This window comes from Drosophila guanche, unplaced genomic scaffold, assembly GCF_900245975.1.
Source record: "Drosophila guanche unplaced genomic scaffold, DGUA_6, whole genome shotgun sequence".
Lineage (NCBI taxonomy): Eukaryota > Metazoa > Arthropoda > Insecta > Diptera > Drosophilidae > Drosophila > Drosophila guanche.
Window position 1 is genome coordinate 4733479 of NW_022995747.1, and position 14857 is coordinate 4748335.

General features: G+C 42.3%; 1 protein-coding gene, 1 long non-coding RNA gene and 1 pseudogene across 2 annotated transcripts; 2 read left to right on the top strand and 1 right to left on the bottom strand.

The window, feature by feature from the left end:
- Window positions 1-1268: 1268 nt before the first annotated feature.
- On the top strand, window positions 1269-6874 carry LOC117583543. Its single transcript, XM_034271904.1, has 4 exons — window positions 1269-1603; window positions 5235-5702; window positions 5792-5879; window positions 5971-6874. Exons 1-4 carry the CDS (start codon window positions 1489-1491, stop codon window positions 6164-6166), a joined length of 867 nt encoding a protein of 288 aa, XP_034127795.1. The 5' UTR covers window positions 1269-1488; the 3' UTR covers window positions 6167-6874.
- A 4496-nt stretch (window positions 6875-11370) lies between these two features.
- On the top strand, window positions 11371-12545 carry LOC117583545 (annotated as a pseudogene).
- Window positions 12546-13141: 596 nt separating this feature from the next.
- LOC117583547 lies at window positions 13142-13857 on the bottom strand. The gene is made up of 2 exons (XR_004573799.1): window positions 13713-13857; window positions 13142-13567 (listed from the first exon to the last, which is right to left on the bottom strand). It is a non-coding gene; the product is annotated as an uncharacterized LOC117583547 (long non-coding RNA).
- Window positions 13858-14857: the final 1000 nt, after the last annotated feature.

Consider the following 14857-nt stretch of genomic DNA (forward strand, 5'->3'; position numbering starts at 1 on the left):
TAATGCGCACTAAGGTAGCCTCTCCCTTCTACGAGGGTCAACAAATTCGTATTCCTTACATACCATTATGAAGGGGAACTCTCTGTGTGTGCTCTGTTTGCCCCTACCGTATCAGTATCGTGTTTCCCTGAATAAAGCCAAAGAACAAAAGCGCTGACCCGAAACTGACTCATCAAATCACTGCTGATGGCTATGGCTCGTCTTGTTCTTGTCCTGGTCCTAGTGCTGTGGCATGTGGCCAGACATTTGTCGAGCGGCATTAAAGTTGAGGGCGCTTTAAGAACACACTGCGCGTGCAACAAATAAACGCATTGAGACGAAGCCAAATGCGAGGCGACACTTTGCAGGGAATGAACTGTTGTTGCGCTCTGGCTCCTGCCCTTGCACTTGAATGCTAATGGTGCGAGAGTAGGTAGGTGGATACCTCTTAATATCACAAGACAAGGTTACAACGGACAAGTGACAGAAGGAAGGAAGTCTTAAGCACTGTTAAAGGTAGATTTAAAAGTTAACCAGTGATAGTGACAGTCAATGTTGTTTGTCTGGGACGTGACTTCGGTTGAATTCCAGTTCCGAGTACCAGGTATCATCGAGTCGGATTATCATCATCACCCTTCGCTTCTGCTTTGTTTGCGTAGGAAAGCGTTAACCATAAAGTGGAAACTTTGCTGCGGATGCATGTGTTGCCAGCAGTTAAGTTGAATGGCATTTGGGTGCGTGTCGTGCGGCATTTCCGCTTCCACAGACTCACAGGGCACAAGTCTTTGTCGTCGACGTCGCCGTCTAATTGAGCAGCGCAGCCTGATAGGATGAATATAAAACTTTAAACACTGTCTGCCTGCCAAAGGAGGGGCAACAAAGTTGTATCCTGTTCCGGTTTTGCATGATTGATAGGCATTTTAGTGGCTCCCGCACACACTGACAGCTGGCTTCAATCGGCCGTATCTCGTAGATGGGGGTTGTGTCAACAGGACGCATACGTAATCATTTATTAAACAAAACAAATTATGAGCTGGCAGCGGACACGGACCCCGCAACATTCAACTGTTGACGAAGGTCAAGTTTAGCGTTTACCCAGTCCCAAGTGGCGGACTGGATATTAAGTGAGCAGTCCACGACGTAAAGCCTTACGTTACGGGGAGAGCACAAAACAGATTACTCTCACTCTCTCTTTCAAAACTCAGTTTCTCTGTCCCAATAATACAGAGAGAGCGAGTGAGCTATAAAATGCGAGTCCCGAGGCGGGCTCCCGTCAGTTGGCTGAAAACATCGACACAACACGGTCGCCAGCAGTTCTCGGCATTCGCTGCTCGTGAGTCCTCGTCGTTCTCATCGTCGTTGTCGCTTATCGTGCCCGAGTTACTACAGTCTCTATATTTCGCTTATCAGCGTCCGTTTCGTGGCGTGGAAATGCCGTCGGTGCGGCATTATCCATAGCATACTTCTCCGTGTTGCCACTTATCAAAGAAAACAGTAAAAATATTGAAAATGTTTTGGATTCTACGACGCACGGGTGCCGCCAATTTCTTCAACTCCCTCAACAACAACTGCAGCTTCTCCAAGAACAATTCTAGCGGAGGTAACCACAGCAACAGCACACAAGGTAAGTCGCTGATGGACAGCAATTAATTTATTGTAGGAGTCCGCAATTAATTAGGCTGATTAATCAATTATTGGTTTCATCTGTAATTAATTCAATTGCGGGTCAATCTCTTGCAAGCGAAGCAATGGATAAAATGGAATTAAAGGTGATCATCAATAGAATGAATGTTCTGGCAAGCCAGGAACTGATTTTTTGACAACTTCGAAGTAGGTGTACTAAGCGAAGTTCCCTAGAGGAAATATACAAAAAAGGAACAGATCTAGAGTTGAAATACAATGAAGTCAATGAATAAGTTAATTAACAATGACTCAGAGACAGCTCCGATTTAAATAGAAGACAAAGAATTCCATCAAAATTCACCCAAACTTATATTTCTGCCACTTACGTTTTTTATATATCATAATCTAGTTGCAGCTCAGATTTACCCATGCCAAATTATTGAACATAGCTAAATTGTCTTGGAGATATTTGCTTTCAATGAGACTCATGTGTCAGTTAAGTCCTGGCTTCCATTCATAAGCCCAACTCAGACTCGTTATCAGAACAAGTTAATTAAAATTCTCCAAATGACTTGTGGAATATATGTAGGAGTATATGGCACTCGAACTCGTGCAGATATTGTTTTCTTTTAGCTCTGGCGTATGGTATTCCACCAGAGACTATCTTGGGGTAACACAAAAGAGGGGGTAGCACAAAATAAAGTAAATAACATTGAGACCCCTAGAAACCTACGCAATAATGAGCCTCCGCACGTGTCAGGACCTAAACGTGGCACGGATGTGACTGTCGGAAAATAAAACACTTTAGGCTTTCGGTCCCCAGATGCTTTTGTCTAGGCGCTAAATCTCCCACGCACACAGGAAATAGGGAGACAAAAGGAGATAGAAAGAGGCATCCCAAAGGCAAGTCATCGAAATTTTTCGTTGATTTTTGTTGGTTTGTTCGATGTTTCCTGCATTGTCTGCACAGCGTCCGATCAAACATAAAACCGCCGGGCTTATAGACCCCAAAAATCTCTCAATTTCTATATCCGGCAAATACACAAACTCGTATGTGCATATTAATTAGTTCACGTGGAACAAATTCAAAGCAAAACGGCCAATTGCCAATTATAATTTTGGCCACAATTTAAATTAGTTTCACTAGCAATCATTGTTCATGGCATGCAATCTATTTTCCACCACTTTAGCTATGTCAATTTGATCCTGATTCCATTTATTTTAGTTCATTTGTTCATTAGTTTGAGGATTTCAAAAAAGGATTAGCTGAGTTTCTGCTTAATTCATTCGCAAGTCTGCTGACAGCTTGTCAAAACTCTCTTCAAAAACAGCTGTGCATATGCTCACAGCTCTCCCTTCAAGAATTTGACAAGCACGTCTGGAACCTCACATTGTAGAATCCCTTACCATATTTTTAGGGCATGGTTTGGGATTAAGTGGATTACTTTGCCTGATTTTTACCCATTTCCTCCATTACAGAAATTTACGGATTTCCTATTTAATTAATGTATTATTAACAACTTCGTTTGCCATAATTGTTAACCTGTCCACACACGCACGTTACAAATTGGTATTATTCACTTTACAAATTTGTAAACACTTCGCAACATTAATTGCAATGGTTTGAACGCTTTCGGCAAACGTAAATTTAATCAGAAAAATTACATTTACCAAATATAACAAATGCCAACAACATGTACGGCGGCAGGCGCGCCCTTCAGCTTTTGTCAACATATGTACGTTGTCCTCACACATCCTCAACATGAGCAGTGGCGGACAGGGTGTGTGGATGGGTGAATGAAAGAGAGGGATTTATATCTGTTATGCAAATGCTGGGGCAACATATGGCAGCAGCATTAACCGATAATTATGACAGCCATTTGTCATTGATAATAATGCGTTTGTGCATTCAATTTGTGAAAACTGTTGAGCGGGGAGAGGAAAAGGAGAAGCGAGCGAAATTGTAAAACAAGGAACGGCAATTAGTATCTGTTCGTGTGTGTTTACGTATCTATGTATGTGTAGCCAATTAGCTGAGGTTCCAAGCGAAATATTTACTTTGTTTTTTGTAATTTAATACCCTTGCAGAGGGTGCCACGATTTTGAGCAGATTTTTGCACCGAAGAGAGAAAAGGAGTAGACGACAAAATTACATCACTATATCATATATGAATACACCATAGGAATAAAATATCTCTAAGGGTATCTAAACCTACGGAACTTGAAGTTGGCTGTGTTGGCTGCTTTTCTTGTTCATTGGCTCTCTCTTTGGCTGCTGGCATCATTAGGTCTGGGTTCTCCTCTCCCAGACAACCGAATGATAGCAACAATAACAAAAACAACATATCATAAATTATGGTTGGCATTTTCTCGTTCTTTGGAAATATGTATCTTGGGTCTCAGCAGGCGAAGAATTATTAGGCATTTATTTGGCGTATTAATAACGCTGGCCCCAGTCTGTTGTCTGTTGTTGGGCCATGATTTATATTTTGTTGCCGGCGGGCGGCATCATTTGTAATAATTTGTGCTGTAACTCTAAAGTAGAATCGAGAGAGAAACTTTTATCTCGCCGAGATTACAGTCTTCCTAAACTTTAAGGCGTTCTCTTCCGTTCCGTTCCCTCGCATTTTGTGTCATAAATTTTCATCGCAAAAGCACACTGCGTCTGGTAGTCCACTCCGTCCCAGACCAGTCAGCGCGGTAAACATTGCTTTTAAGGTCTGCAGCATACGTTTTGCCACCCCGACTCTGGTGTGATTCAGATGGTGGTGGAGGTGGTGCACAATTTGGCGATAAAATTGAGTTTCACTCAGCGCCCTCTCCATCCTTTCCTCCCTGCATCCCAACCACGTCCATTTGCTCCCCATATATGCACTTGGTGTTTGGGTTTTTACTGGTCACACTTTTCATATTCGTGTTCTCTTTTTGGTCGGAGCAACCACAACTGGAACGGACAACAAGAGAACCACTAAACGAAATTTTATTTAACTAGAGAGGAATCGTTTGGTTTCTCATTTGAAAGCATTCTAAAAGTCGATTCCGGTTCTCTACAACTATTTAAACACTTGCACTTTTGTTGGCTAGAGCATTTAAGTGCCTGTAAGCAAGAAATGGGAATTTCGTGTCGTCACGTGTACGCATTGTTGGATCGGCTTGCAATTCCAAGCAGCAGAGAGTCAAGCCCACATAATGGGCTGCTAATGAGACCTCGAATGACCAACTGGTCATAAAAATTCCAACGCACTCGTGCCATTAATTTTTGGTCCGTAAATAAAAAGGTTTATAGTATTCCATGGCCAGGAAACTATTTGCGGTGCTTTACCCTACAATCACACACACACACACACACAACACCCTCAATAAATCCCATTTTATCACTTCACGGCTTTTGAGAACAGGCAGGAAGAGGATGAATGGGGGAAAAGAGTAACATTTTGTCTGAGAGACAATCGAAAGCGACACAAAAGCCTCCATAAAGGAGGCTCCTCTGCTGCATTGAGGAGCATTTCCCAATTTCCAATCTGTGGCAAAGACAAAGAAAGTGGTGCAAAAAGTAGACCATTTAAAAGGAGACACGGCAAGTTTTATCAATAGCCTTCAGTCATGAATTTTCTCCCTTTATTTTATGGCAGACAAGTATGTGAAGCGCCCCCCACGGAAGGCATACGGACGACTCAGTGCCGAGGCTGACGATGTCGTGTCACTGGGCCACAAAATCGATGATCCATTCGATGAGCTAGACGACTTTGAAATGCTTGGAGCGAACTCCAGCGCTGGCTGCAGCAGCCATGCCAACAATGGCAATGGGGAGCCGCCAGGTGAAGCCAATGCCAACGTCAATGTCAACGCGAATGGGCATGGCAATGGGAATGGGAATGGGAATGGAAATGGCAGCCTGTCACTTTTAGCCTGCACGGATGCCGACTGTCAGGGCAACTTTGTGGTAGAGAGTGCCCTGTGCGAGCTGGGGTTGTGCCAGGCCAAAGGCAAGACATCAAAGGAGCTGGCTTCTGGGGCCACATCCACATCGAAGGAGATTAACGAAAACACAATAAGTCGACTGCATGCCCTGGCCATGGCTGACGATGATGATGACTACGGTGAGTGCTCTGTCCGTGTGCCATAATGGCCAACTGATGAGCCGGACGGAGTGCGCACAGAGAGTCAAGTCAATTCCTTCCATTTTCAGATGAGTCGCTCACCTGCAACGTGTGCGACCGGGCTTTCCATTGTCACCGTCAACTTGCATCGCACCAGCAGAAGAAACGTCACTTTGGGTAAGGAGAACGGCACTAATTAAGAGAGCTGACGCTCTCACTTTTCACTTTTCCTTCTTTCGTTTTCCATGGCTTTGTATCTCCTCCACAGTTGCAGTGGCTGCGACAGTTTGTTTCCCTCGCTAATGCTGCTGGAGCACCACAAAGAGGAGTTCGAACACTGGAGCGATGAGGAAATGGGGCGGCGCGTCTGCTGTCGACGCAATCGATGCGACGATGATTACTTCACGGACACCGACTCCTTCATCAGCGATGCGGAGAGCGAGGATCTGGAGAGGCTGTTGTAGGGCGTGCCTCTGGAAAAGCAGCCAAGTCCCCGAGGCGACTGTGATGGTGGTGATGGTGGCAGGAGGGCAGACAGTGGCATTGACAGAGGTAAACTAAATTTGAATTAGTCTCCTCCGGATGGGGCCGGACCCCAATGCTATGTAGGCGGAGAGGCTTACCGGTGGCGTCCAGTGGAGCCACCAAAATGGAATGACAATCGGCTGGCTCTGCCTCTTCCTCTGGCCCTGTTGGATAATGAAGATTGACGCTCGGGCGGACCGTTTGTCGCCCTAATGAAAATGAATTAAGCCTCAATCTGGCGAAACAATGAAAGATGTTGGCAAAAAAACCAAAAAAACAAACAAAAAATTACTTTTAGACTGTGTTGTCACTAAATGAAAAACCCAAACATTGAAGCAAACTCACAAGAGAACATATTGTATTTTTAGAGTTCAACTACGAGACCCTTAGACAGGGTCTAAAAACCAAGTTATAGTACATAAAAATAAATATAAATACATATGTAAATGGGTAAATGTATCTTTGTGTGTGTACAAGTATAATGAGCTAGTCGAATACGAAAGTCCATAAATGGAAATCATATCATAAAATGCATATGTCTAAACCCCCCTCCCGAAAACCTCGAAATGCAAACCTATTTACGACAAAGAAATTAAACCAAAAACGTATTTTTCAACAAATAAAACTGTGTAAATCGAAATCAAAATCGAAAACATTTCAGCAATCTCGTTTCTCTCATTAAGAATTGCATGAATTATTACAAATGATTGCCAGACACTTATATAAAATGGCTAGCAATTAAAATTTCAGATTTCGCTGCCAGCGCCCATAAGTATGCAACAATCTTCCCTACTCATACGCAAGCACACAAAAACACAGAGAGTGTAAGACGGACAAATACAACACCCAGGGAATAATGCCCCGTGGACATTTGTTAAATTATTCAGAGGGCGGGTTTATTGTGGCATCATTAAAACTTGATTGACTTGGAGATGGGCGAATGAAGCGGGTGGTCGGCTCGTGGGCTGAAATCTTCAAGAGCGAAAAACTTTTGCGCCCGCCCTCAGGGTCATCTGCTAAATTATTTCCGCCGCAAAAGTTCAACATTAACCTTGAAACAGCTTTGGATAAACCCTATACTTGCGACAAATAATTGCCGATTCTGGTCGAAATTCTTGAATGAAATTTGAGAAAATGTTGCCTTCCCACTCCTTTGATAATTTGGCACTGATCGGCTTTCAGTAATCAGTTGAATAATATTTAAAGCACTTACTCTACTGATCTAATAAGGTCTGTATACGAACATTTTGCTGTTAAAGAAAAAGGAAACAAAAATAAAAGATTCTTATTGGTTTAGCCATTTCACAAAGAAAAATCTCTACTCACTTTTAACACTTATAACACTGAATTAATTATTTCATCTTCAAAGCCATTTCAAGCAAAGCGACATCATTTAATAAATATTTGGCCTTTTATATTTTTGTTTTATATTTAAATTGTGTGTGATAATTGAGTCGAGCTATAGCTTGAAACAAGCCTCCTAAGCCGTCTTCCATTTACATAGATTAAGTGTAAGAGAATTGTATATTTTTGGGATTTTTGATGATGACTTTTGCAGGAAGAGGAAATTACCATCGGAAAATGGATGCGGGATAAGTGGGAGGGTGAACAGTCGCGACAGCAAACACGACAGATAAGTAAATTCATTTCTTATGCTCGACCAGAGCGGTAAATGAAGTGAAGTCGAGACGTGGCCTTGGGATATTCATAGCAGGCACGTAAAATGGATTAGGAAAAACTTTTCCCAGGCGCCAGGCGTAAATCCTGGACTGGCATTCATTTCCCCATTTCCCGACTGCAGCCTGATTGATGCTCCTGTGAAATCAAAAGACGGGGCGGGCGCGGGTTTGGTATGCAAACAAAAGTACGTAATGTTTGAGGGATGCTTGGTCAGGATATATCCGTATGGTCAGCAAACCCTGTGTATGTGGTATGCTTCTTGTGTTTGTGCTCATTTGACATTTTGATGGATGCAAAGGCATAAAAGACTGTCCTCTGGCTGACCAACAGAGCCCTGCACTTCACTCCATACGGCGCCACTCCACTTCTGTCTTGTATAAGCATTCAATTTTGATTTGATTTTATTACGGCACTCGTAAACATTTTATGTATACATCATACGCACTGTTGGCCAGCCAGCCATTTACATAAAAGCCAACACATATACGTATAGACAAAAACCACAGAGCAGCGAAATGTTTATGTGGCTACATATTAAAAGTCGCTTCCAGGGTCCAGTCGAGAGCACAAATTTACATAAAGCATTAAGTCTACTTTAGCAGATGTTTCCCCTGATCCTAGGTAAGGGAAATGGACAATGACATGATCCAACTTGGACATGCCACAAATTAAATTGAATTCATTAGAGAGTCTGAGAAGTATTAAAATATCATTCTGGTGAAATCTCCGGAAAGTGCATTAAGGCCTGACAAAAGAAACGGAAGCGCTATCTTCCTGTCCGCCTGCAGTATTACTCCAAAATGCAGAGAAAAGATGGCAAAGGCGAAGGTGAAGGCAGCCACAGTTTTTTTTCTTTTTTTTGCATGCCAATCAAGGCAATTTGTTACGTGGCAAATTGAGTTTGAGCTGGAAAACAGTCTAAGCTCTTTTCGTGCCTTGCAAGGACGAGTAGCAAGACAGCCATTAGCTAATTAAGACGCTCCAAGCAGCTTTCACACGCCGCCCCCAAACCACACCCCACACACACACATTGCAAGAAACCGCAGACAAAAGACTTTCGAGGCGCCACAAGCGACAACAAGAAAGAGAATTGTGGCAGGCACCAAATTTCACACATTAAAAAAAACTTTGTAAAGCAAAAAAATACAAATTTGTTAGGGAAACTATAAAGGATAGACGAACAAAAACTTTCTCTTTCATTAAATGGTGAAAATTCCCGGAAATTGTAGTAGAAAAATGAAGAATACATTTTGTAGAAATTATCCTTGAGGGTGCATAAAGTTGCTGCTCTCCAAATTCAGCTTAAGCTCTCTTCTAAAACCCATCGTTAGGATAGGATACTCTAATTGAAAGAAAAAACATTCCAGAAATGCATGTCATAGGTTATTTTGGGGAATAAGTAGATGATTTTGTCTAACAAATGATTTCACACCCATAGACTTTTGTTAAGCAGACAACCCCTCTAATTACCAACTTAGTCACATAGCTCAGGTAGACTTTCCACAAAGCTCATTCAACCGCTGCCTATGCAATTACAAAGGCTCTTGTCTAAAATCAAAGGCAAACCACAAAGATTTCCACAAATCGCGGCTTTTTTTACTCTCTAATTTATGTTGCCATTGCAACGCCCCAACGCCTCGTAAAGTTAATTAAAAACTGCTGACTGTCAGCAACGTTTTGTCGAGCATATTGGGTTTACTCGTACATACATACATATATGATAATTGTTGGCACGAGTCACGAAGAACGCCACAATGGGTTAATTAAAACTTGCCAAGTCATTTTTCACTACGGAATGAAAAGAGTGAAGTGAAGTGGAGTGAAGGGTAAAAAGGTAATTTCAATTTCTTTCCACACATGTGTAGGCCTCAGGGGGTTAATTGTGTCATTGCTAATCAGCCATGTGAGTGAGTGAGGGAGATCCTTAGTTATATGTAGCATATATGTATGCATCAGAAAGACAAAGACCCTCCCATCCATTAATGTAAAATGCATACGTGTTCATAAAAAGTTTCCTCAGTGTGCGTTCCCACATACAAGCCGACCTAGGTATGGGTGTGTGGTGTGTATATCCTCATGTGTATCTAACTGTAACGTCTGATAATTGAAAACAAGCTGGCAGATACCCATGCCCGTAGAGTCGTAGACTTCGTATCGTGGCAATGATGCTGACAAAGTAGCAACTGCAAGTGGCTCAAGAGCCCAGCCCGATTTCTCCCCTCTCTGTACATAGTATAGTATCTACAATCCAAAGCTCCAGAATCTCTTAATGGAAGAGCTGTGTACATTAAAGTTGTCCTTCAGCTTCGTTGATAGTTGCGCTTTGGATGGATTTGGGTCTTCAGCAGAGCAAATATTAACTGTGAGCACAGCTCAACGGAGATAGAATATTGACAAATATTTGATTTACTTAAGGGAGCACTTGGCACAGCACCGAAGGGAGAACACCTGCCTGTCTACCTCTATGAGAGGGGAGTGGCCTTTTAGATGGATAAACTCTACACATTTTAAAAGCTGGAAATGCAACGCTCCCTATTTTGGGGATGTTTTTACTACGAGTATGCAAAGAAAAGAAAACATTAGTTTAGTTTAAAAACTTCTCCATGCGAATTTTCAATTCAATTTATTCAACATTATATATAATTTTCCACCACTTCAGGCTTCCTGCCAACACTTGTCACGTCTCTGTGCAGCCGCAGAGAGAGCATATTTTGTCATGTCAGATGACATTTATCACAGCAGCAGCGCCAGCAACAATATCCGGAGCATCCATACCAGCTGCTCCAGGAGTATCAACAGGAGAAGGAGGAGGAGCTGTATCAGCAACAGTAAAAAAGTATTGACAAATATCAATTTGATGCAGTGGCAAGCGTTTTTCGTCTACTGGCAATATGATAAGAAGCTTTTGCCGGACGCTGATTGATGACAGCTTTACGCGGGCGTCAGTCCAAAAGTGAATTTTGCCTCACTCCAGCATCCTGTGTGGGTGGAAGACCCCTCACTTTAACATCAAACAATCGCTTTCCCACTCTGAAAAACTCTTTGATTGATTTTCAATCTGATGTACTCATTAAATAAGTGAGCTAACATATTGTGTGCCCCGATTTTCAGGCGTCTGCCAGCTCAAACAATAACTAAATGTCATCCAGATTCAAGGCCAAGGCAGCAGAATTTGCTGATTAAATTCGGTTGCATAATGGTCTGCCGGCCGGACCATGTGAGGTGAGAACACTGTATGCAGCGATGCGAAGTTTGTGCGCATAGTTATCATTTCTGAATAAGATGGCAAAAAGACAGGCTAAGTGTGGAATCTTGTCCTGCATTGGAAATTCCCGTCAAAAGTGTACACAATATTGTAAAGTTTCAGATTCAGAGAGGTATATTAAAGCCCGATGCACTCTTGAAACTCCTCTCGTCATAGATTGCTCTCTTGCAATGATACTAACTCTTCCTCTGTTCTATCCCCAGCACCCCTCTTGGGGTCTATCCTCTGAATGGTCCAGTCTGAGGAATCCGTAGGCGACACCAAGTTTGCCTTGAAAATGTTCGGAGCGCTGGCCAAAGAGAATTCTCTTAAGAATATCGTTTTCTCTCCGTCGTCAATGAGGACATCGCTTGTTTTGGCCTACCTGGGCTCCGAAGGCACCACTGAGAAGGAGCTCAAACAGACCCTCTCATTGGAAGGAGCCGATAAGAGCGAGGTGGCAAAAGGATTCGCTCAACTTTTGGCCAAAGGACAAAGTCCTCAAGGCGCTCAGTTCAGCTATGCCAACCGGATCTACGTGGCCAAGAAGTTCGGGCTTGTTCAATTCTATCAAGAACTGTTCGGTAAATACTTTAACGCACCTGCCGAGAAAGTAAACTTCGAAGATAGAGCGAAAGTGGCCCAGGAAATCAATTCATGGGTAGAAGAGAAGATCCATCATCAAATCAAAAATCTTATCAGCTCCAGCTCCCTCGACTCTGACACTGTTACCCTTCTGATCAATGCGATTTACTTCAATGCCAACTGGGTAAACCCTTTCTCCATATATACGACTATCTTGCATCCTTTTGTGTCCAGCGAGAAGAAAAAGGTGAGGGTGGGCACCATGTCTCAGCGGAATGTACTGACATTGTGTTCCTAATAATTCTGCCTCTGGAGGAGCAGGGACTGGCTGAACTGGAGGAGAAGCTTAGTGGAGTGGCCTTGAACGAGATAAGTTCGCAGTTGCAAGAAGAGCTGGTGGAGCTGAAGCTGCCCACATTTAAGATGGAGTTTGATGTCTCCCTTGTTTCTGTGCTAGAGCAGGTGACTATGCCATGGAGGGAAAGCTCTTTCAGCTGGGGCTAAAGCAGATGTTCAGTGAAAATGCCAATTTTAAAAGCCTTGTCCTGGAGGACATGTATATCTCTGAAGTTATGCACAAGGCCTTTATTGATTTGAACGAAGAAGGAACCACTGCCGCTGCAACGATTTGAGAACTTTACTAACTTATTTTCATGACAGATGTGAAAGCGGCGGCTATTTCTGGATTTTTCAACAGTACGACGTACCCCTTCATCGTCGATCATCCATTTTTGTACGCCATCAAGGACGACCAGAACACCTTCTTTCTGGGTCATTATACCCAGCCAAATTAAAAAGCTACATACAGATGTATGCGTGCCTGTAGTGTGAGTGCTGGCGTAAGCAGTTAATAAAAATTATCTTTGACTTGCTGATTGGTTTCAGTTGCATAAAGCCGGGCGATAGAAATCGACCATGAACGCTTTAATTTATGCATAAACTCAACTATTGTTGCATACTTTCGACCTTGGACATTAAAGCAGTGTTTTCAAGCAGTGCTAGCTGGCATTCAACTGCTTTATGCGGCTCTACCTTCTTTCTGATTTATATTTTTTTCCATCTAATTGTTGTTTGGTTGCACACAGGAGCACCAAATTTACATACTCGGGATTGTGAGGTTTCCGATCTACTTCCCTATCCTGTACAACCTCTCAGAAAGTCAAAATGTCTATGATTTCATAGCTGAAACATGCCCATCACCATTTCAAATGCCTCCCCGTTCGTAAGGGATTCTGCAAAGGTATTAAAAAGCGTAGCAAAATTTCAATTTACTTTCAAGAGCACAGAGGGAAAGAAAGAGCCACCGCCAGACTCTGAGACTGTGGCTTTCGCATCACATTTAACTTTTCTCGCCTTATATTTTATTCAAATGGTTCCACATTATTATTTTCTTTTTTTTTCTCTCTTTTTGTTTTGTGCTTGTGCTGAGATGCTTGAGTGCCTGACATTTTCACATTTTGCTGCCGTTAAAACCAAATTGCAGGAGAAAACACGAAGCAGGAATGCTGCCATTATTCTCAGGCCTCTGCTCCATCTGTTGGAATGAGGCTGCCTCTACTCCACATCCACCTCCTCAAACGAGCTACGCTTCTTCAATTGTGGGTTACTCTCCTTGTATTTGCGGGTCAAAAGTTGTCAACGACCATTAGGCAGATCTCGTGTGCAGCCCAATTTGGGCACCATTTCAGTTCGGACAAGCATTCAGGTGCTAAGCCTCTGGCCTAATGAGAGTTCCCCTCTGCAAAAACGGATCAGCAGGGGAACAAGCTCAAGTTCTAAGTGAATTTAAAGTGAGACCGCATCGCCAAAGTTTTTACCCTGCCCCTAGTCTCTGTGGCCATTAATTGAGTTACACGGAGAGCACCAAGCTACAAAATTTCATTACGCATACGACTCGTTGCATGACCAGCCATATGAAAAGAGGAAAGGCAAAGTTTGTTGCAAACGTCATTAGTTTTAATAACATTTAAACAAACCAACACAAGGCCCACAGAGCCGCAAAGCCGCACAAAGAGTCTGCTGCGTTGTCCTTGGCAGCCATAACATTTGTTTAGGCCTGTCCGCCTCTGAAATTAATGAGGAATGACATTCGCATTTAGTGCTTCAATGCACTCCACTCTACCTCCGATTTGCCACGTGCCCATGAACTACTCGCTAATCCCATGAGGGTTGTCCCCTCACCGACTGCCACGTGCCAGCCAAGGTTGAGCTAATTAAATTATTCACCTAATCTCCAGGCCATTTTTTACATAATTATCGAGAGAGCGCAAACGAAATTAAAACGAAAATTAAATTTATAACGAAATTATTAGTAAAATGTAGTGCAAAGAAATGCGTAAATATTCGGATAGTATTCATGGTAAATGAAGGCTTAATGCCTTCTTTTTCACTATTCATGGCCTGCAAAATTGAATATATTATTTATTATAAATCGATTTAAATTGATTGCTCGTCTTCCCCGCTCCAGCCTCGGACTGTTTCCTGATTATTTATACAACTTTTCTACCCAAATGAAATCGGACTGTCATAATAAATTCAAGCAAATCATCTGACTCAATCCTGGGACTGGCAATCGGCAAAAGTAATTTGCATAATTAGTGAGAAAGCGACTCTCGAGCAAAGAAACGAAAAAAAATCGAAAAATAAATATTGTGCATAATTAAGGAAAAAAATACACAAGAGTCCAGTAAATGTGTTAATTTGACTTACCAAAACTTTGCTCTGTGTGCAATTTTTCTGTTGGCCAGCTTTCTAAATTAATGCGTGCACACATAAACAAATTTCTGTTTGTTCTTCGCCATTTTGTGCTGACGGCCATTTTGGCAACGCTTTTGGTTTTCTGGTTTTCTAATGTTCGTTTTCATCGTTCGCATCGTTTTTCTGATTTTTCTGTATTTTTTCTGCGCTTTCTGTGCTTTTGTTTTCCTTTCCTGTTTGCGCTTCAATTAACAACAACTTGTTACAGGCGCAAATTGAACTTAAGCTCTCTCAAATTTAAATAAATAAAATAAATGCCGTGCTAAATAACAAAATTTAAGCCCACAAAAAAAAGCGAACAAAATGCTTGTATCTAACGACAGTAGGCGGATGAGTATGTTTTCCATTTTGTCTTGGTTTGTGG

What these genes read in the sequence shown, in the direction of transcription:
- LOC117583543 (XM_034271904.1), top strand. Translation starts at nt 1,489, where the DNA reads ATGTTTTGGATTCTACGACGCACGGGTGCCGCCAATTTCTTCAACTCC. An exon ending in CCACAGCAACAGCACACAAG is followed by an intron (nt 1,604 to 5,234) that starts GTAAGTCGCTGA and finishes ATTTTATGGCAG; the next exon opens with ACAAGTATGTGAAGCGCCCC. An exon ending in CAGAAGAAACGTCACTTTGG is followed by an intron (nt 5,880 to 5,970) that starts GTAAGGAGAACG and finishes TCTCCTCCACAG; the next exon opens with TTGCAGTGGCTGCGACAGTT.